The 22,147-nt window shown below is 40.3% G+C and overlaps 1 protein-coding gene across 2 annotated transcripts in view; it reads left to right on the top strand.

Annotated features, from left to right (window-relative positions):
• Orp8 (Oxysterol-binding protein-related protein 8) overlaps positions 1 to 22,147 on the top strand; it is a 234,742-nt gene that overhangs the window by 201,712 nt on the left and 10,883 nt on the right. For both annotated transcript variants that reach the window (XM_080283821.1, XM_080283822.1), the window contains 7 exons: positions 3,031 to 3,263; positions 9,206 to 9,384; positions 10,067 to 10,244; positions 15,818 to 15,914; positions 17,121 to 17,317; positions 18,788 to 18,913; positions 20,728 to 20,871. In XM_080283821.1, the coding sequence (XP_080139947.1) occupies positions 3,031 to 3,263; positions 9,206 to 9,384; positions 10,067 to 10,244; positions 15,818 to 15,914; positions 17,121 to 17,317; positions 18,788 to 18,913; positions 20,728 to 20,871 (1,154 nt within the window). The remainder of the gene's footprint in view (positions 1 to 3,030; positions 3,264 to 9,205; positions 9,385 to 10,066; positions 10,245 to 15,817; positions 15,915 to 17,120; positions 17,318 to 18,787; positions 18,914 to 20,727; positions 20,872 to 22,147) is intronic.

Genomic DNA, 22,147 nt, shown 5'->3' with positions numbered 1-22,147 from the left:
TATCTGCGCTTTCCTCTCATCCATCCTTCTTTCCTTCCATCCTCTTCTGTATTTGTTTCCTTCATTCTTTCCTTTTCCTTCTGCCTACAAGTGACTTTACACTCCCTCTTCTATCTTTCTTTCTTTCATTCTTTCCTCTTCCATCTTGTGGATGACTCTACAATGAGTGACAAGCCAAATGGTTTCATGTACACCAGGAAACCATTTACTATGCTGGGTGGTAACCATATAACCAAATTTTGGTGCCTGGTGGTTTAGTGGGTAATTACAGCGCTTCAATTGGATTGAGCCAGTGAAGGTTTATATCCAAGTGATGGTTGGGGTTTATTGCTCACATAATGCCACTCAGGGATGAGTGAAGCTGGTCACTCTCATCTTAAATGTCAGGACCAACTTGCTCCTGTGCTCCTTATGGGGCAACATAAGATTGGATGATGGATGGATCGATGGATTAAACTTTGAAATCTGTTAGCAACAACACTAATAAATCTAGAGAAAAAAAATAAAGGTACCACTGGAAAGTCCATAAAATTTACTATAAATTCTCTAATTGAAATGTTTGTATAATGACATGTTTGGTGTACAGAGCTTGCCAAACATCAAGAAATTGGAAAAATAGGAAACTTAGATTTTCATTGAAATAAAAAATGAAAAAAAAAGGAATGCTGATATTCTACTACAAATATTTTAAAATGTATTAGAGAATCTGTAAAGCAATTCCTTGTGATTAGTTTGCCACATAGCAAAAGGTAAATTTTATGCATCAATTTAGGAGTGTGTGTTAATTTCTTATAGATAATTTAGAAATTTTTGACCAAAAACCTATAAATAAAATTCCAAGGAACCTAATTTGATTAAACTTATACTGTACACAACCAATCCCTCATATAGGTCAATAACTGATGTAAATTACAGCCTTCTAGCTCTTATAGTTTAGGAGCAACTTGTCAAAAGAGACGATGCCCTTAATGAGTATTTTTGACATTAGAAAGGCTATAGAAGTGAGAGGGGGAATTACTGAATGAATGAAGAGGTAAAGAGTTGGTATGGACATATTCATTGATTGCTTATAAACAGGGTGACAGATAAGTCTGTGAAAGTGAGACTTGGAGCAGTGTTGAAAGATAGACTGATTCTCTCATTGCAATCTCTTTTTGGATTATTTTCAGGAGTGAGCAAGGTATACAGAGAGACTAGAGAATATATTGAAAGGAGACTAATTGATTGTACTGCACAGTTATTATAAATGCTACTGACATGAGAGTGTCTAGGGAATGATGCGAAGTTTACCTGATCATGTGATTATTTTGATGTACAAGGTTAAATTTCAATAACTTTGGAAGGTATGATTTGAGAAGAGTATGTAAAGCTGAAGACTAAAAGGAGAGAAGCTGAGAAAGAAAGCAATTGCATAAGATTGAAAAGTAGTGGAAGGGTTAGGGTCAGTGAACTTGGAGCAAATATATTTCAAAAATTTGTGGAATATATACAAGGAATGTTTGGTTAGGAATATTAAAGCTGTGTGACATGTTGCATGAATGTCATAATGCAATAAGGGAATTCCTTGTAAAGTACAGCACTGTAAGTTGCATAACCTATACGTTGCTCTTAGTGAAGCTTAACTTCTTCGTATCAGTTTGTTTATAAAGGCTCCAACATGCTTGCATGTATCAGCCTTGGTCACCTAATGGTGGCACTCCATGCTGCTCAGTCTCTGGCAGCCTCCCTATTCAGTCTCTTATCCTTGAGGTCATGTCCAGGTCTTTTTTTGGTCTGCCTCTTCCAACCCTACCCCTGACATTTACACTTCTCACCATTCACACCCAGTTGTCGTCCTCCATCTTCACAACATGGCCAGACCATCTCAATCTTCCCCTTCTCATCACCAGTACATTCCAGTTCCAATCTTCCTCTCAATTCTTCAGTCATAATCCTAGCCCCCCAGGCCTCGCATTCAAGGACATACAACACATCTTCCACTTTTAAAAAATAACTAATGTACACCATCTCAGGTCTCCCTCCTCCTCCTCCTTTGCTAATCCTTCATAACACTGTGTAACCCAAATTAAGCCTTGCACACCCTGTATCTTACATCTCATCAGACTCAGCAAAAATGTCCTACATGAAACTCTGTTTGTATGAATTATTGTATTTATAATGGATGAGAATACATCCCTATTTTTCATGCTCAGTTTTACATACTGTGCTGCTTTTTTTTTTTTTTTTTTTTTTTTTTTTTTTTTTTTTTTTTTTTTAAAGTACAGATAACAATATTCAGCTGAAATGTTCAGATACTCTTGGTCACTTATGGTCAGACATTTTTGGCCAGTTAACTTTTTGACATTGTGAACCAGCAGCAACAGTGACTCATTTTTTATTAGCAGTAACAGCAGTGCAGTGATATGCACAGTAACCAGCAACATCAAACTCCATGACATTTCACTCACAACTCACCTGCCTGACTCACCAGATACCAGCTTCCTTGAGTCATCCTGTTCTTTTCCCACAGATGCGATATGACCTCTTACGCATGGGTGGACACACACCCATGCTTTATCATAACTCTTACTCATGTCATCATCAATGTAACAATTTTTTCTTCATTTCACTCTAATTAATATAATCCTTCAGTTTCTTTCCTTAACACATCAGCTCATTTATTGGACCCTGACCTATACATTACCTGAATCATTTAAACTCTCCGAACCTACACCTACTCTGACCTGTACATCATGTGAACCATTTCAGCCCTCCAAACCTACACCTTACCTCAACCACTCAACCGTCCAATCCACACTTAACCTCACATCACCTCTACCATCATGCCTCTCAGTCCACACCTAACCTTGGCTGTGCAGTCCCTCAGACCCAGCCCTTACCTTAGCTTCTCAATCCTCCTGTCACCTCACTTCAGTCATTCATCTCTACATCACACCATAGTTATCCATCCTGCAATGCACAGCTCACCTCGCCCATCCAGATCTATCCTTAACCCCCCCAAAACCCCACGCCTCCCCATCCAACCTACAGATTTGGACGACGCCAGCCACACAGATGAAAATGAGTACCACCGCGAATCCGGCCATTTTTCTGGTGCCGAAGCCTTGACTGGGAGTGAATCTGAGTCAGAAGATGGGTCACACAAGGGAGATGAGGAGCCCAGGGGTGAGGAGGAGGAGGAAGAGGAAGGAGACGATGATATTGACGACCAACCTCCTGTGGAATCTGCCTTTGTTGCTAATAAGGAAGGGGAAATGGGTGAGGTATGTACAGTATTGCTATTAACGGTGTCTTGCATGTTACTAAGATTTGGGATTGCCTTTTGTGTATTACAGTTTTTAAGAGTTTATCTTAGCTTTTATTATAATCAGTGTTGGATTTAATGCATTTGGTAATATTTTTCTGATTTGTGCAGTGGCAGTATTATAACCAATGAGGTGTTGCCGTAGTGATGTATTTGCTGCTGCTACAAAGCTCAAATTGGGAAAAGTTGGAAAATACCATCTCAGCACTCTTGCAGCACCTTGGTTTGGGCTACTTTTCCTAGAAGGGTAGTCAAGTCGTACCCCACCTGCTCGTGGTGACTTGCAGACACCCTGTTTTTTAAAATCTGTTCTTTTTGTTTTTAGGTTTTCCTCCTTCCCCCCCCCCCTCAACAAATTTGGGTGACATAAATGGGGATGGCACTACCTGGGTTTATCCTGGGTAGTACGGTATTTAATTTTTGCTGTTGTTTTTGTTTGTTTTGTCTTGCTTTTTTCCTTTTTTTGCTATAATCATGAGCAGACAACACAAGTGCCCTCACTGCAGTAAGTCAGGCAAAAAGTCCACAAGCACTGAAGGGCACCTCCTGCAGCGAGTGGGTTCATTTAGCATGCAAATGTATGGATGCAAACGACTATCCATTTATGAAGAAGAACCACCAGCTGGGCTTTTGCTGACTGTATAACTAGTGTGTTGTACCTGCAAGTGAGGTCTTGGCTGGTGGAGGAAGCAGTGTCTTAAAGATGGAGCTGGAAGAAGAGGTTGTTGGGCCTATTGTTCAGGCTATCAAGGATCTTTCAAGCAGACTGGAGGCATTAGAGACCAAGGTCTCATCACCCATGGCTGTCACTAAAGACCAAGCCAAGTCATTTGTGGATGCTGTTCGTGGGTCTGTTGTGGGGGATAGGAAGGATCTCTTAGGGTTGTGGTTGAGATCAGTGCTTTTGGCCAGAAAAAAGCCATTCGTAGTCAACAAGTACTGATTGTAAAACCAAAAAGCAGTGCTGACGCTCTGACGAGTCAGATGGGACCAGAAGATGTCGGAGGTGTGCTTGGCTCGGTACTAGTTGATAATTGCTTTAAGATCAAGGCTGGTGGGCTAGTAATGAAGTTTCCATCAGCCGAGGCCAAAGGTGAAACATTTGGGGTACTGAATGATCATATTGGCTCTGATGGTACTTTTTGCATATCAGAGCTAAAGAAAATGCCTCCAGAAATGACCATGGTGGGCCTTTCCTCTTCCTTGGGCGACTCTGACATGATCCCAAACATTCTGAGTAAAAACAATAAAATTAAGATGCTTGTGGATGGAGGTTGTACCCTCAGCCTTCTCTACAAGAGCTAAGAATGACACTAAAACCGCCTTCTTGAAGATGTCACCAGAGGTAAGATCCTCCATCATAGAACAGGGCAACTATATCCATGTGGATCTTACGAGATGCCATGCTTTTGACAGATTCTGGGTTACATAGTGTCATCGTTGTCATGGTTTTGGTCATACATCCGAGAGATGTTCTAGAAAAAATGATGAACCTAAATGTGTTTTTTGTGCTGCAGCCCATAATTTAAGGATTGTAGTAACAGAAATTCCCCCATATGCCTCAACTGCTCTTCTTTAAGACATCAAGAAGCTAACACTAATCCAGTCGGTTGCCCATTTTTCATCTAGTAGAGACTTTCAAATTATGATTTCTCTTAGGAATAGATTGATTGAAAACACCAAATTTGGCCATTCAGAAAACTGACTACATCCCTCTTGAACCAGTTAAGGATGGGTACTTTAAATATTCATTCCATCCGTAATAATCTATCTATCTATTACCAGACGCCATTATCCCGTCAGGGGTGGCCATTTGACTTAGAGTTATTTGTTTTACAGGGAGGGACACTAACCCTTCACCAACCCACTTGTTGACATGTAGGGAGCACGTATGGTTTTGTTATATGGTTACCACCCAGCATTGTAAATGGTTTCTTGGCTTACAAGAAACCATTTGGCTTGTCATTCAATGTAAAGCCACCTGATAAGGAAGGAAAAGCAATAAGAAGTGACAGGAAAGATGGGAGAAATAGGAAGAGAGGTGGGCAGGCACTGAAAAAGAATGATAAAGGCTAAGGAAGCAGTACACAGCACTACATCAAGTGAGTAATGAGATAAACTATATTAATGAAACTCTAAATCAGCACGAGCTTCACATTTTCTGCTTGACTGAAACCTAGATGTATGAGTCTGATAATATTATTGGTAGTGCTTTGCCTAAGACACATTCTGTTATAAGTATTCCCAGGCTTCCGCTGACTATCCAGGAGGAGGTGTAGCACTCATCCACTAGGTATTACTCGCAAATGTTTCTTTCATAGACTCTGACCTAATCCCATCATCATTTGAATTTATGGAAGTACAGTATTGATACTGATAAATTTCCATCAGAAAACCATTAGAATTGCAGTTGTTTATTGACCAGGTCATCTGGGCACAGATCGAGGTTTTATGGAGGAGTTTGGGCAGTTTCTGATTATTTGGTTGATATACATAACTGTGAGCTTTTAACCATTATTGTCCTGAGGTAGTAAAAACAATCATAGTATGTGATAATTCTCTGTGGTATGATCCATCTATTAATTCTATGTGTAGACAACGTAGAAAGGCAGAACGTGAGTGGCGCTTTCAGTGGGCCAAATTAACTTGTTTGCATTATGTCTCTGCAAGAAGAGCAGTTGTTCACACTGTAAAAGCCCAGAAGGCAAGGTATTATCAAAACAAAGCTGATTCATGTGGTGGTGATAAAAAAAAAAAAAAAAAACTGTCTGCAGCTGTGAACAGTTTGGTTGGTTGAAGGAATGTAATTGTTAAACCAGCATCTGTATCTGATGCCAAATTGGCTTTGATTTTGCTTCATTTTTTACAAATAAGATATCTTACATCAGGAATGATTTAGACAACAGTTCTTCTAGTGAAGTGTACTCAGTTGACTTCCACTTCTCAGAGAGCAATTTTGTGCAGTCTGATAAATGTACCCTGTGCCTTGCATAGGCACCAACTCAAGAAACCCAGCCTTGATGTCGCAAGCATGACATTATCGTCCCATCTCTAACCTGTCTTTCTTATCCAAGATTATTGAGTGGGCCATACTTGATCAACTCTTACCACTTCTGGAACATGACAGAGTTGTTCCCGTTGTTCAGTCAGCATACAGAAAATACCATTCAACTGAAACAGCATTAACAAGGAATCCAAGGCATTATAGTGACATGTCAGCAAACACCTGGAGTGGGATATCCTCTCTCCTAGTTCTGTTGGATCTGTCTGCAGCTTTTGACACAGTAGATCATTAACTATTGTTGGATGATCTGTATTTTTATAGCATTCATGACAGTGTTGTTTTGCTCCTTCAGTTGTATCTGTCAGACAGATCCCAGAGAGTAGTTATTTATTACTCCAGCTCAGATTCTGCTTCCCTTTTGTTAGGAGTCCCTGAAGGACCAGTTTTGGATCCAATTCTGTTTACAGTTTTCATGAGTAGTTTATTAGCTATTTGATGCTTATGACATGTCCTATCATTTTAATGCTGATGACACACTGCTTTATGTCAAGATGTTAGATATTAACAATACCAAGACTAAGCTTGAATCTCTAATGTCTGATATTAAGATTTGGGTGGCAAAGAGGAAATTTAAGCTGAATGATGATAAAACAGATCATCATCATCAGAGGAAGCAGAAGGTGACGACATTGATAATGCCCTGGCTTTGAACATGTGTCACAGCTTCATCCAGTTTATCAATTCTGTTCAAAATCTGGGTGTTTATTTTAATTCAAGTTAAATTACAAGGAACATATTAATCAGGTTATTAGAGGATGTAACTTGCATATCAGAAATCTGTACTCTGCGAGAAAATTCCTGAACTGACATTGCCTCTTAACACTGGTCCACGCAATAGTCTTGTCTCGTATTGATTGTTGTAATTCACCGTGTATTGGTCTTCCAAATAATCATCATCATCATCATCATCCAGTCTTACGTTGCCCCATGAGGAGCGTAGGAGCCCAGGGCTAGACAAGTTGGTCCTGACATTTAAGATGAGAGTGACCAGCCTCACTCATCCCTAAGTGGCATTACGTGAGCAATAAACCCCAACCTAACAATAGTTCAGTCTGTGTTGAACAGGGCAGCAAGGCTTATCTTTGGTCTCCCCCCCGAGAACCTTGACTAATTGAGCCGCATTGTTACCAGTAAAGGCTAGAATTGAATTTAAACTGTGTCTTATTACATTTAAGGTTCTTAGGGTTGGTGAACCAGAGTGTCTTGCTGAATTGTTGAAATTCCCATCAGCATGCCCAGGCATGATGGTACGTAGTGAAGATGATTCCTTGCGTCTTGACGAGCCTGGAGCCATTCACCAGTCATCTTTCTCTGATCGTTCTTTTGTGTATAGAGCCCCAAGGTTATATAATGGATTGCCATTGTCCTTGAGAGAACTCTTTTCTTTTGAATCCTTTAAGAGACAGCTGAAAGCCTTTCTCTTTTCAAAATGCTACGACCTGGAGAGAGGCACTGTGACAGTTGATTATAGGGTTTAATTATTGTCACTTTCACATTTTCTTTCTTTTTGCTGTTGAAGTTTGTATCGTATATGAGAGGTGTTACAATTCTTGCAACTGTAAAACTAATGTATATGTGTGTCGAGAGCTAGTGAATTCCCATTGGAAGAACTGGCGCTTTTGAGAAACAAAAGACCATATTATTTTTATTATCCATCCATCCATCATCCAATCCTATGTTGCGCAATGAGGAGCATAGAAACCTGGGGCTAGGCAAGTTGGCCCTGACATTTAAGATGAGAGTGACCAGTCCCACTCATCCCTCAGTGGCATAACGTGAGCAGTAAACGCCAACCACCCTTTGGATATAAACTTACACAGGCTCAATCTGATTGGAGCTCCTTGATTACCCACTAAACCTTTGGTAGTACAGTAGTAGTAGTAGTAGTAGTAAAGAGTATTAAAATGTCTTTTGTGAGACTTCTTTGTATTTGTTGGATACAACTGTAGAACTGTGATATTAAGAGCAAAGTATTATGGAATGAATTAAAAAGCTACCTTTAAGCGCTTCAAGAACATTGGAGTATGGTGTTACTTTTTGGTGTAGATGTAAGTTTTATGAAATATGAAAATGAGCAAAGTGAAATGTATCCAGATTGGATGGGTGGAAGGACTGCAGTTTCTATGGGATCCAATTTTGTGGAATCATGTTATTCTCTCTGACAAGGAAAGTATGTTTTCACCCCTGTTTGTTTGTGTTTATTTCTTTGTTTTTATGTCTGTTACCAGGAATACTCAAAAACTAAGAGAGATTTGGACCAAATTTTGTGTGTAGATATCCCATGTCTCGTGGAACAGTTGATTAACTTTTGGGACCGATCTGGATCGTATTACAGATTCTGGATCAGGAAAACACTTTTTGTGAAACCTAATCAATGATGAGAAAACCTAACCCATCATGAAGAGTGGTTTGGAAATTATGTTTCCCTTGTCGAAGAGATGCACAACACAGTGCCCCACTAACTGATAATTTGAATATTCATTTAGGTGTCTGTACAACAATGGGGAGTTGGTCATTTGAGTTTTAATGATATTTTTCCAGTTAGGATCTTGATAAGTCTTAAGTATGTGGCTGTAATTTTTATTGATCTTGAGTAATTTTGCAGTCTGTGTATCTCTGTGTTTTGTAATGCATTCTTGATATCTCCTGATGATTTTATTTATCTTTGGAGAGATTTTTTGAATTGAAGGTATTAGATATAGCCTTCATTAACTCATTTACTACCAGAGATCCATATAAATTGAATAAAAGCATCTGAAGGTTGCAAGAATACCATTAAAAATACAATATCAGACTGAAGGGTTTAATAAAAAGTTTTCTTGTGGATGCATTTCTAGGCTGGTGAGCAAGTTGAGGAACTAGAGGAGGAAAACAAGTCTCTGATATGGTTCCTTCTGAAGCAAGTACGGCCGGGGATGGACCTGAGTAAAGTCGTGCTGCCCACATTTATACTTGAGCCTCGCTCCTTCCTTGACAAGCTCTCAGATTATTACTACCATGCTGACCTTCTCTCAAAGTTAGTTCTTCTAGTGTCTCTTTGTTTGTTTATCTCTAATGTGCTTGTTTGTGTATTACCGGTAAGCCTACTGTACCAGATTAGCTTTGCTGCTCATCTGCAATTTTGCAGCTGTAAAGATACCTTTTAAATTAAGTTTTGGATGCAATTTTACCCATGCAAATTAACCATTTTATTCTGCTGTGTAGTAGTGTTGCCGATTCCTTGTGTTAATGAAGGGAGTGTGAATATTGGGATTTTTTTTAGTGACACTACAACAGTTTACTTTGAGTGGTAACCATGGGACCTCAAATTGGGTGCCAAGTGATTTAACGAGTTAATGTACTCCAACTATATATGACCCATTGTGGCTTTAATCCAAGGGATGATTAGTGTTACTTGTGTTGCAGATGCAAACCAACTCATGTCCCTACACTACTAATGAAGCTGTAAAGGAATGCAGGTCACTTCAGTAAACAAGGTCAAAATTTACAGAAAAGTATACTGTTATTCCAAAAGTGCAATAGGCATCAAGTGGAATAGCATTCAAACTTTATTTTGAAGCTGTTGACTTCAGCCAAGCAATCTTTAACCTCAGCAAAGCATTCCTTAACCTATTCAGTAAGCAGCCACAGTTATACAAAGTTTTCCACTGCCTTAGCTAAACATTCCTTCACCTCAGCTAAATATTCCTCAACCTCAGGGCCGTGCAGGAAGACGACCCATTCACACGCATGAAGGAGGTGGTGCGGTGGTACCTCTCTGGATTCTACAAGAAGCCTAAGGGCCTAAAGAAGCCCTACAACCCCATCTTGGGTGAGACTTTTCGTTGTTACTGGCGGCACCCTAATGGTTCACGGACTTTCTATGTTGCGGAGCAGGTGAGCAAGAGTGTTCAGTTCTGCTGTTGTGTCATTGCTTTCTTATTTTTATATTGTGATGTCCCTCACACCACAGCACACTTTATTACATCATTCACCTCACTTTCACAACACAGACAATCCTTCATCATCATCATCATCATCATCATCATCATTCTGACCTCCTTTCCCATCCTAGAGCAGGGTGAGGAGTAGCAACATCCAGACAGCCTAAGTTTTCCCACTCCAATGGGCGACACTTCCATTCACTCATCATTCAAGCCTCTGGAATCCTGGCTCAATCTATATATGCCAAAAACTTTTAACACATTCTGTAGCTTTACATAAATATACCTGATAGAGTCAGTCTGAATGTTGTCACGTTAAAAAGGGGTGCCAAATCCCTGGTCATGCACTTCTTCTCACAACATTCATCCAGCCAGCACGATCTCTTGTCACTTTCCTAGCCTTACCGACTTCCATACCTCCATTCCTCAAACTCTAATCCACGATATCCCTCCACCTTCTCCTTGGCCTACCTCACCTCCTCCCTCTTTCAAATTCTCTCAGATATACCTTTTTCACCACTCTGTTGTTATCCATTCTCACCACATGACCATACCATCTCGGGACACTGTCTTTGAGTCTGATGTTCACAGACTTCCTCACTCTGCATCTTTCACGAATCACATTATTTTGTATCCTGTCCACTCTCTGTACTCCACATACATTCCTCAGCAGTCCCATCTCCACTGCTTACACTCTTTTCATTTTCATGCCACACCAGAGTCTCACATCCATATGTTAAAGTTGGCACTAACACATCTTCATGTAGGGCGCATGCAGCTGCAACACTAAAGCCTCTGTTTCTTATCAAGGCCTTCATAGTACCAGTTACTTTCCTTCCTTATGTCACTCTACTTTCCACTTCTTTTGCACATTTTCTCTCATTTCTATCACTGTACCCAATCCCAGTCTCTCTCCATTCACTGTAATGTCACACTGGGAGTCACCTTCTCTCTTGATTACCATCACTTTACTCTTTTGTACATTTACTCTCAAGGCACGATGCTCACAGACATCAGCAAATCTCTGCACTAGTCTACCAAGCTCTTGTCCGGTATTTTGCAAGTAGCATTGCATCATCAGCATACAACAAATTTGAGATATTCCGTCCATCACCATTCATTACCAATGCCATCACCCTGCCTCCATTACTCATGTTTTTACTTCTTTCATCACCCCATCAATATATATATTGAACATGGGGACATCACACAACCTTGTCGACCTTGTCGCACACCTACAATGATCATGAACCATACACTTAGATGCACATTTACCCTTACACATGCCTCACTACCATCATAAAAACTCCTGACATCACCTAGCAGCGTACCATCTACACCGTACATGTGCAAAACCTTCCACAATCCTTCTCTGTCTACTTTGTTGTATGTTTTTACCAGATCCATAAATGTCATAAACACCTTACAGTCCTTCTTACAAGCCCTCTCTACTGTCTCACTGCAAATATTTGATCCACACATCCTCTGCCACTCGTAAAGCCACCCTGTTCATCACTCACTAGGACATCTGATATCTCTCTTACTTTCTGTAATAATTTTTCCATGTACACTTTGGTCCCAATTAATGCGCCTAGATGGTCGGTGTGCGAGCACGTGCTATTTAATATCGCATTAATTGAAACATAACTTACAGCCAAAAATTAATTTGGTGGATGAGTGATTCCAACTTTAGGGGTTAAACTTTTAAACACTGACAATTACCCTAGTTCTAAATAATAGTATACGTACATGCATGCACATGTGTAGCCTACACGTACCCTTGATGAGCTGATCTAAACTGGTTTGCTGCCCCCCCCCCTTCATAAATAATATGAAGTAATACGCACCCAAATCACACTAAAATCATACTAGAGTGGGTGAAGGTGTTATTTTATATTATACTGTGAATTACTGTTATAAAATACAAGTGATTTAGTGATATTTTTGCTATAATCAAAGAAGTTATATGCTAAGCGCATTAGCAAGCGAACATTTTTGCAGTCGCAAACTGTGTACCTATGCTATGAAATGACTCATGACATGTCAGTAAGTTTTATAAAAGTCATTCATGAAGTTTTATAAAGGTTGTAATGATTTGCCTCCTATCGGTGCTGTTTCACTGAAGTCTAGCATAAACACAGGAATATCGTAATAAAACCATACAAGACTGGCTAGAAATATTTTTTATTTATTTATTGTAATTATTGTGATGAGTTAACGTGGCAGTAACCCTAGTTTGTACAGAAAAAATCAAGTGGTTTGGTGGAAATTTCTGCCTCACTGGGCTCTTTCCAGTGTCAGACAATCAAAACACACCTTGTATTCTCTCAAATTGTTTTCCGAGCTTGGAGTGCATACAGACATGCAGTTTGTTGCAAACAGCATTAGAAAGATTGAAGTTTGTCTGACAAAAATATTAGCTCTAAAGATGAAAGATAAGTGGGATAAAAGTTGAAAACACACCATTTTCATCCTATTTCTCTGCACTGAGCACATTCAGTAGGCTGTCGTCATGGTTGCTGCAGCCAAAGGGTTAAGGCATCTGCACCAGCCAAGATTTGGCTGATCTGCATTATTAAGAGCCCTCCTAGTGTTGCTGGCATCGATGTAACCTCCTCTTGGCTCACCTCCTGTAATGCATCCTTGATAGATGCTGCAGTAATCACATCTTCTGCTGTGGTAGCTTCACCAGCATTGTTAATCTGAGACGTTGTGGATATCATGAGACAGCTCGCACTAGTTGGGAATCGCACTATTTGATCATGCGCTAATTGGGACCTAAGTGTACTTTCCGTACAATACTCAGTAAACTTATGCCATGATAATTCTTGCACTAGTTTGGCTAAATCTATTTTTGTCTAGGGGTACAGTCACAGCCTTTTTCCACTCTCCTGGCACAGTTTCACTTATCCATGCCTTCTTACATATCTCCAACAAGCACTTCATTCTGTTTTCTCCACTACACTTAATCATCACTGCATACACCTCATCAACCCCAGCTGCTTTACCATTTTTCAGCTGCTTCACGGCATTCTTCACCTCTGCAAGTGTCATGTTTCCCGGCACTGCATTCCCTCTCTCCACACCTCCAAAACCAATCATGTTTACAATGGCTCTGCTGTCTCTATTCCCATTCATCAGGCTTTCAAAATATTTTTTTCATCTGGTCCTTACATCATCCCCATGGGTTAATACTCTACCACTTACATCCTTCACACTTTCACATTTCTTTCTGCTGTCACATCTACATTTCCACACCTCTTTCCAGAATAACTTCCTATTTACAGAGTAATTTGCATTCATTTTTCTTCCCAGATCATCATTTACCTCCTTTTTCCCCATCACTAGTATCTTTTTATGTGCTTCTTGCTCTCAGTATATTCAGGTCTTATTTCAATTGAACCCCTGTCCTGTAACCACTCTAGCCACTTCTTCCTCTTTTCCTTCACTGCTCTCATAACTTCATCCCACCATGCCATACCTTTCTTCTTTGTTGTTACTCTTGCCACACCACACACCACTTTAGCATTCCTAATTAACCACTCCCAATATGTATTCCACAGGCTGTCCAGATCCATTCATTCCAATTCACTGATTCTAACTCCTCCCCTACTTTGGTCCTGTATTCATCTGACGTTTCTTTGATCCTCAGCTTCCCGACCATTAGTCTTTCTCCCTGACTTCTCTCTTTCCTGGTCCACCTCACTCCTCTCAGCTTGATCTTGCATACCACAGTCATATGATTTGACAGACTTCCACGCTGTCCTTTCACAGCCCTTGTATCAGCAACCATTCCCACCATTGACCTTTCTATGAGCACGTCATCAGTCAGGCTCCTTTCAACACGATCCCTGTTCCCTCAATACCATGTATATTTATGAGCATCTTTATATTTGAAATAAGAGTTACAAATGCACAACATCCTTTCCAGACACATATCCTTGAGTCACTTCCCATTCTAATTTTCTCCTGGTACTCCCTTACAACTCATTATATCATCCTCAAGACCAGTGCCTACTCTTCCATTCATGTCGCCCATTATGATCGCTTTATAGCTCCTGGGCATTTCTCCCAGTGCTTCATCCAGCTCATCCCAAAACGTTTCTCTCTCTCTCTCTCTCTCTCTCTCACTCTCACTCCTGTCATCACACAATGTATACGCTACAATCACAGCCACTTTCACCTTCTCAAACTTGAACTTGACATACATACATCTCGAGCTGACACATTTGTAATCTCTCATTCTACTCTGCCACACCTCATTCATCAACAAAGCAACTCTTTCCTTGCTTCTTCCTTGCCCATTCATGCCCAATCTTACAAATTTCACACCCTCCCACTCCTCCACTTCACACCCTTTTGTTTTACACAATGCCATCATGGGATATCTTGCACTCATGAATACATTCACCACTTCCACCCTCTTGCTTTCCTCATTCACACCTCTCACATTCCAAATGGCCATACGAATCTGTCCATTTGGTTGAGACCCTGGGCAGGTATTGGGCCCTCAGAGGCTGTCCGAAACATTTGTCATGATTAAGTGATTTTAGATAGGGGAATCTGGGGGACACTTAACCCAGCCAAAAACCCTGGTTATATGGTTACCACCCAGCATAGTAAATGATTTCCTGGGTACAGGAAACAAGTTGGCTTGCCACTCAGTGTAGAGACCATATGGCATCCCTGTATTGAGTGAGTGGATGATGGGTGCCCCCATCTACCACCATAATAATAATGATGAAAATAATAATAATAATAATCCATCCATTCATCCATCCATCATCCAATCCTATGTTACCCCATGAGGAGCGTAGAAGCCCGGGGCTGGGCTGTTTGGTCCTGACATTTAAGATGAGAGTGACCAACCTCACTCATCCCTTAGTGGCAGTACCTGAGCAATAACCCCAACCATCCCTTGGATATAAACCTTCACCGGTTCAGTCCGATTGGAGCGCTGTAATTATCCACTAAACCACCAGGTGCCATAAATAATAATGATAATAATAATAAAGGCTGCATGCAGTATATTAAGCTTAATCTCAATAAAAGATCTCTGGGAGTACACATGAAGTGGTTACTTTCTTGTTGTCCACCAGGTTAAAATCCTGATGAGCCTGGGGCCACACCAACAATAACTTCATTTTTCTTCTGTTCATTGGTGCACTTTGTATCACAGTACTGCCTAGTATTTTGCTAATGGGGACATATATTTTATGCTTTTTAAACATTTGAAAGATACTTGGTGGTTTGGTGATAAAATGTACAAGTCAAGAGTTATGGCTTTGCATTGCATGTATGGGTTGCAATCTCCCTGAGGTGATTGAAGGGTTTTATGATCACGTAATGATACTAGGGCCATTGATTAGTATCCTGCTGTTCAGTGTTCTGGACTAAAGTCATCAAACCTCAGGCTTTAGCTTTTCAGAAGGGGGTAATATGGAAATGACTGTTATTACAAAGTACTGTACTGCATTTACTATCCTGAAGTAATTTCTAATCATTATTGTATTTAATGTGTTCTAGGTATCGCATCATCCTCCAGTCTCAGCCCTGTATGTGACTAATCGTCAAGAAGGTTTCTCAGTTAGTGCTACAGTTCTTGCAAAGTCCAAATTCTATGGTAAGGGTTTAAAAGTATTCTTAGTCTTACCATTGACACAATTATCCTACAAGCGATGTTTAACCCCAAAATGCCGGGCTATTTATAGCGCGGTAGTTCTCTCGGTACGGGCATTTTTCTGAAAATAGCCTGTTTTCAAACCTTAATATCTCATAAACTATTGCAGTTAGGGAAACAAATGAAGGTCCATATTAATCATCAACTCCTTCTTACAAATGAAAGTATCCCCAGGCCTGTAGGTCATTACGTCGATGAGTAACAAGGTGAGGAAGAGGACTAATTTTTGGTCCAAGAGGCAGGATGTATTCATGCACGTGTGCATGGCCCCGACTGTGGCGTCATTCTCAGAATGATAACTTCTCCATTAGTAGATAAACTAGACACAGTAGCATCCAAGGCACGCCCTGTGGCACTGAGCCCTTTCCTAGTATCCTTGGAAAGAGGCTTGGCAGGGGTGGATGAGGCAAAAGTCCATGTGAGACAGGAACAGAATTGGACGAGAAGGTTTAAGAATGCATTGTCCCATACCTGGCAGAGTCACAGAGACGACTGAGGTGTGATTGGCCCAGCTGGGGGGACTCTCTCTCTAGATTTTGGTGACCAGATCAAGTGGCAGCCACTTCAAACTGTGGCGTGTAAACAGTTGTGGTTCCTGCCGACACCCGGCGGCCTCCATCCATCTCTTTTGCATCGGTCCATACTGACACCTGGTGTTTCAGGATTAAATACAGTTACCCTATACTGTAATTTCATGTTTTATTTAGTAAAAACAGAAAAGATAAATTATTGCTGCTTTGGACTGTTACCTCTACAGTTGTGCCATCCGTGTATGTTCTTTTTATTGCAAGAGCAGCTTAAGCACTATTCATTATCAGAGGTAGGTTAAGGTGTCTTAAGTAGGCTATGTCTCTACTGTATATCATTTTTATTGTACTTGTTCACAGTCAGTTTTGTATATTACAGGCACTTCTGATTGTAAGTCAGGTGTATATTCGAAAGTATTACAATATTTTCTGTGCAGTTCGTTTTTTAAATTGGAGGAGAATGGCAGACCTGCCTTTTGGTAGCATTAATGCATAGTTTTTCTTTATCATGGATCTCTTCAAAACATAGAAAATGTGACGTAACAGGGATTTACCTTGGTTGCTCCCCATTATACATCTTCGTGCTGTTTCAGCAACCTTATCATGTCTTCTCTCTCCACAGGTAACTCCACTTCAGCCATTCTGGATGGTAATGTACAGCTGACTCTCCTCCCTAGAGGCGAGGACTACATCATGAACATGCCCTATGCTCACTGTAAAGGTATCCTAATGGGCACCCTCACGATGGAGCTTGGGGGAAAAGTTACCATTGAGTGTGAGAAAACTGGCTACAGGACAGAATTGGAGTTTAAGTTGAGAGTGAGTATTTGAAAATCCACTAAGGTCATTGTATGCAATCCTTTTAGGTAAAGGAAACATTGTAATTGACGTCTTGAATCAGACGATGTCTCATACTATTTTATTATTACTAATAGCAAAATACTGTATTTTGTTTTTTGTTTTTAAGGACTAAATGAAGGTTTTTTTATTTTATTTTTATTTTATTTTTATTTTATTTTATTTTTTTTACCTGTCCGGTCTGGTATCTTTCAGGCTGCGTAAAATTGCCTGAGTAACAAAAATAAACACATCATTCTTTGATTGAATGGGTTAGTAATTATTGGTGGAGAAGACTTATATTTTATAGATAGAATTAGACTTATGAGTTGGAGTTGACTAATGTGAAAGCACAACTTAACCCAAAATTGGTAAAGGTCTTGTGCCACTCATGCAAGAATTCAAGTCTCCAGGAAGTATTTGGAGGTTTTATTGCACCATGTAATGCCACTAGGGACACTGACTGGTCATTTTTCCCTAATGTCAAGGATTATGGTAGTTAGCAAAGGCTGGTATGGTTTTGAAAGAAACTGATAGCATTAAGGTGGATATGGCTTAGATGGAGAGTGATTTTTCTAGTTACACACAATGGAATTTTGAGAAAAGGTACCAGTAAGTAGCAGAAATAGAGTTAATAGTAGAAACTGACAATTCAGGTTGGAAGCTGAGTAAAGTGTGACATTGAAAGCGTTAAGCAGTGTGAGAAGGTTGAGGTTATTTTTCAATATGGAATGTGTTATTGTAAATCTCTGTCATGTTCTGTCCTCTTATGAATGCTTCTTATTGACTAATTTCTACTCCTTCTTTTCTCATGACTAGACCATTTACTTTATGTCTCTTGCACATTCATCACATCTTACATCCCCCCCCCCCTCTGACATTTGCCCCACCCTTTCCCTTCTGTCTTTTTTCTCCTTTTCTCTCCTCTCATAGTGGTAGGTGGTGGCAACCGTCATCCACTCACTTGATGTAGTGCTGCCAACTTCTTCCTTAGCCTTTATCATTCTTTTTCTGTGCCTGCCCTCCTCTCTTCCTATTTCTCCCATCTTTCCTGTCACTTCTTATTACTTTTCTTTCTTTTACAGGTGGCTTTACATTGAGTGACAAGCCAAATGGTTTCCTGTAAGCCAAGAAACCATTTACAACGCTGGGTGGTAACCATATAACCAAACCATACATGCTTCCTACATGTCAACAAGTGGGTTGATGGAGGGTTAGTGCCCCTCCCCGTTAAACAAATAACTCAAAGTCAAATGGCCACCCCTTACGGGATTATGGCTTCTGGCAATAGATAGATAGATAGACTCTCCTCTCATTTCCTCCCCATTTTTATTATTAATTTTCTTCACATTGCATATCCACAAATTTCTTCTAGCTTGAGAAAAGCATAAAACATATCTAATTTCTCTCGGCTTCTTCTTCAAGTTACCTTCCTCATCCCTTCACCCACAGCCTTTCCTGAGTGGGTATGACTCCAACAATATGGTGAGTGGAAAGTTGAAACTGGGGAAGGACACCCTGGCGACGTTAGAAGGCCATTGGGATGGACGCATTGCCCTCACAGACAAGAGAACTGGGGTGAGATTGCCTGGCTTGAAAGCTGACTGTATTTAATGTGCAAGAGATCTTTTCCAATACTTTCTACTTCCATGGAATTTAAGGTCATATTTTACGGTATACAGGCAGTCCTTGTTATTAGTCAAGGATGTTTTTTGAGAACGTCACAACTTTTTCCTTACAGTTGGTACCATAAATTAGGATGAATCGGCAAATCAGTCTTGTAGGTAACTTTGGAACTTTATTACAGTACAGTCCCAGTCATCCAATATCTAGATCATCAGGATTTTGAGGCAGCTGGGAAAATACACTTTAGTATGTCAGTAAATTAAAAACTTTGAGCTACTTTGAATACCCACCACACCACAGGATAATCACATGTCACGTGAGATTGGGTGAAGTTGGGTGAGGTGAGGTGAGGTGAAAGCATTTCTGTTCATATCATTTCGTATTGGATCGTTTTTGAAGGCTCCAACGTGCTTGCATGCTTTACCTTGGTCAGAGCTGTCAGTGCTGCTCGATCTGTGGCAGCCTTCCTATTCAGTCCCTTATCCCTGAGATCATACTCTAGGACCTCATCCCAGGTCTTTTTCAGTCTGCTTCTTGCAACCCTATCCCTGACATTCACACTTTTCACTTTCCACATCCAGTTTAGAGTCAGAGAGCTGCTGGCTCATATGTTACGCTTTGTTTGTACTGTACTTGCCAATTTTTCATGTTGTGCTGTTATCGAAATAAATATATATAAATTTTTAAAGGACCCACAGAGCTAAGGGGGGGGCCCATGCCCGGCCCCCCCTCCCCGGGTGCGCCCCTGCTGGTATGGTTTTCTACCTGATGAACTGACTAACACATCTTAGAATGCATTTGCACTGACGAAGAAGAAAAAATTTAATAGATGGGAATGCAGGTTTGCAGTGTTTGGCAAAATTTCTGTTCTTACAATTCATACAAATTTATTTTATTATATTCAAGACAGCTGAACAGTGAGTGACGGGTGGAGTAACAGCAGTCAGGTGGGAAAGAAATAGATGTGTGGGCTGCAGCCTTATACACAGCTGAAGTGTGAGCATGGGCACAGGAGTCATGATAATTTTACAGTACAGCATTGCTTTCCATATCATCAGTTCACCTATAAATGTTCCTTTTTTTTTTCTTTCTTTTTTTTATGTATTTGTATTAATATCTTTTATTATTATGAATGATATTTAACAGAATTGACTTCCCTCGTGCATTTTACACTACTGTAAGACACTGCAAGCATGTTTATTATGTCCATGGGATGTGTTTAAGAGAAACTGACGTTTCCATTCAAATCTATTATTGTGGCTCCAGATAGTTGTGAGTACTGTATCTACTGCAGTGATATAGCCAATGTATGAGAGTACAGTATATGTCAGATTAATGGGAAAAATCAGTAACTGGGAAGGTTAATTCCCCATGTTTCCCAGTTAACTGGGACTGTGCTGTAGGTTGTTTTTCTGCATTTTACAGTTAACATAATAGCAAAAGAAAAAAGGAAAAAAGACAAAGAAAAGAACAAAAAAGTAAAAAATGACCTATAACACAGACTAAAAGTATTTTGTATTTGTTGTGCAGGATATCTTTTCCTTTTATTCTGTATTTAAGTATAGCTTTGTACATTTTGAGATATATTGATGTAAAAACTTATCCTTAAATACCAGTACATAAATTTGAACTGGCCAGGCAGTGAGAACTTATTTTATCCCTAACTGAAATTAGAAACTGGTGCAGTATTTAACCATACATTCTCTGTCGTTGACATAAAATCAATATACAGTACAGGAATGGCCTAACTTGTCTGTAACTGACAGGAAGAAGAAACACTATGGCATGCAACCCCTGAAGTGAAGGCCAAGAGACTGCAGAGGTTTACTGTGGCTATGGACCAGCAGGGACCTTTTGAGTCTGAGCGGCTATGGCATTTGGTGTCGGTAGCTATCAAGAATGATGACCAGGTGAGGACACTATATAATTTTTAATTATATATTTTTATAGATGGTTGGGCATGTTTAGTGCAGTCAGGTTTTTAGTGGCTTGAAATAGAAAAAGTGTCTGGTTTATTTCATTGGATTTTCATATTCCCTTTCCTGTTTCACACTCCACCCCATTATTAGGTGCGAAAAAAGGTTTGGATGATAGTAAGTGACGATGATCATCATTATTGTCGTCATTGTCGTTGTCATCAGTAATCATCCATCATCATCATCATCATCGCGTGCACACACACACACACACACACACACACACACACACACACACTCTGTGGTGAGGCACAGAAAGCAAGAAAATGCAGAAACATGAAACAGGGAAAAGTGGTCAGCAACATGCCCCTTAAGATGGGCCTCACACTTTTTCTCTCACCATTCAAGCCTGGAATCCTGATGAAAGATAATTTACGTTATTTATGAATGTGTCAGAAAAGAAAGTTATTTATATATACACCTTCTGCAAATTGACTTAGGACCTACACACAGAATTGCTGTGAGAAAGTTGTCTGTCTTTGCTTTGTGTTTCCACCTCTACCAAGTGAATATTTTGGGCAAGAAGTAACTGGCAGCTCCTCTGGTGCTGGCGGGAGGTGGTGAAACACTCAGTACATCAGTGCTTGCCCAGAAATGAGGGTGGGAGTATATGTTCCCGTCGCTCCGAGCTTGCACCTCCCTCTTTTTTCGTGTGTATTACTGTTTGCCCTGCTATTTTCCTAAAGTTGAGTTGCCATGCCTGGAAAGTATTGCTCAAGGGATGAGAGGGTCTGTATCATTGCATGGAGGCAGGATAATGTCCGTATCAACATGATTTGTGAACGTACTGGACGCGCAAAGTCGACCGTCATGAAGATTCTTGCTGCAGCGTGCAGCCTGCCACCTGATGTCATACAAGAGCACAAGCATGGCGGTGGAAAGAAGAGGACAACTTTGAGAGGTACAGATACGTTTCTGAAGAGGGAAGTAATCAAGAATCCTCGACTGAGATCAGCAGAATTGAAGAGAATGCATTCCCAACTGTTACAAGACGTCTCAATTTGAACTATCCAGCACCGCTTGCAGAAGGAGCTGGATTTGCCAAGCCACACCGCAGCCAAGAAACCGCTTCTTACTGACCGCAAGAAGAAGCAGTGCATTCAGTTTGCCAAGAAGTATGCACACTGGACATCGGATGAGTGGAGTAAAGTTATGTTTTCCAGTGAAAGCCCTTTTCAAGTGTTCCAGGTGCGTTCTGCCAATGTTCGTC

Source organism: Coenobita brevimanus, chromosome 98 (assembly GCF_032717465.1).
Source record: "Coenobita brevimanus isolate Jiangsu-jjx chromosome 98, ASM3271746v2, whole genome shotgun sequence".
Classification (NCBI taxonomy): domain Eukaryota; kingdom Metazoa; phylum Arthropoda; class Malacostraca; order Decapoda; family Coenobitidae; genus Coenobita; species Coenobita brevimanus.
The sequence above is the reverse complement of the archived record's forward strand: the minus strand, read 5'-3'. Positions and strand labels throughout refer to the sequence as shown.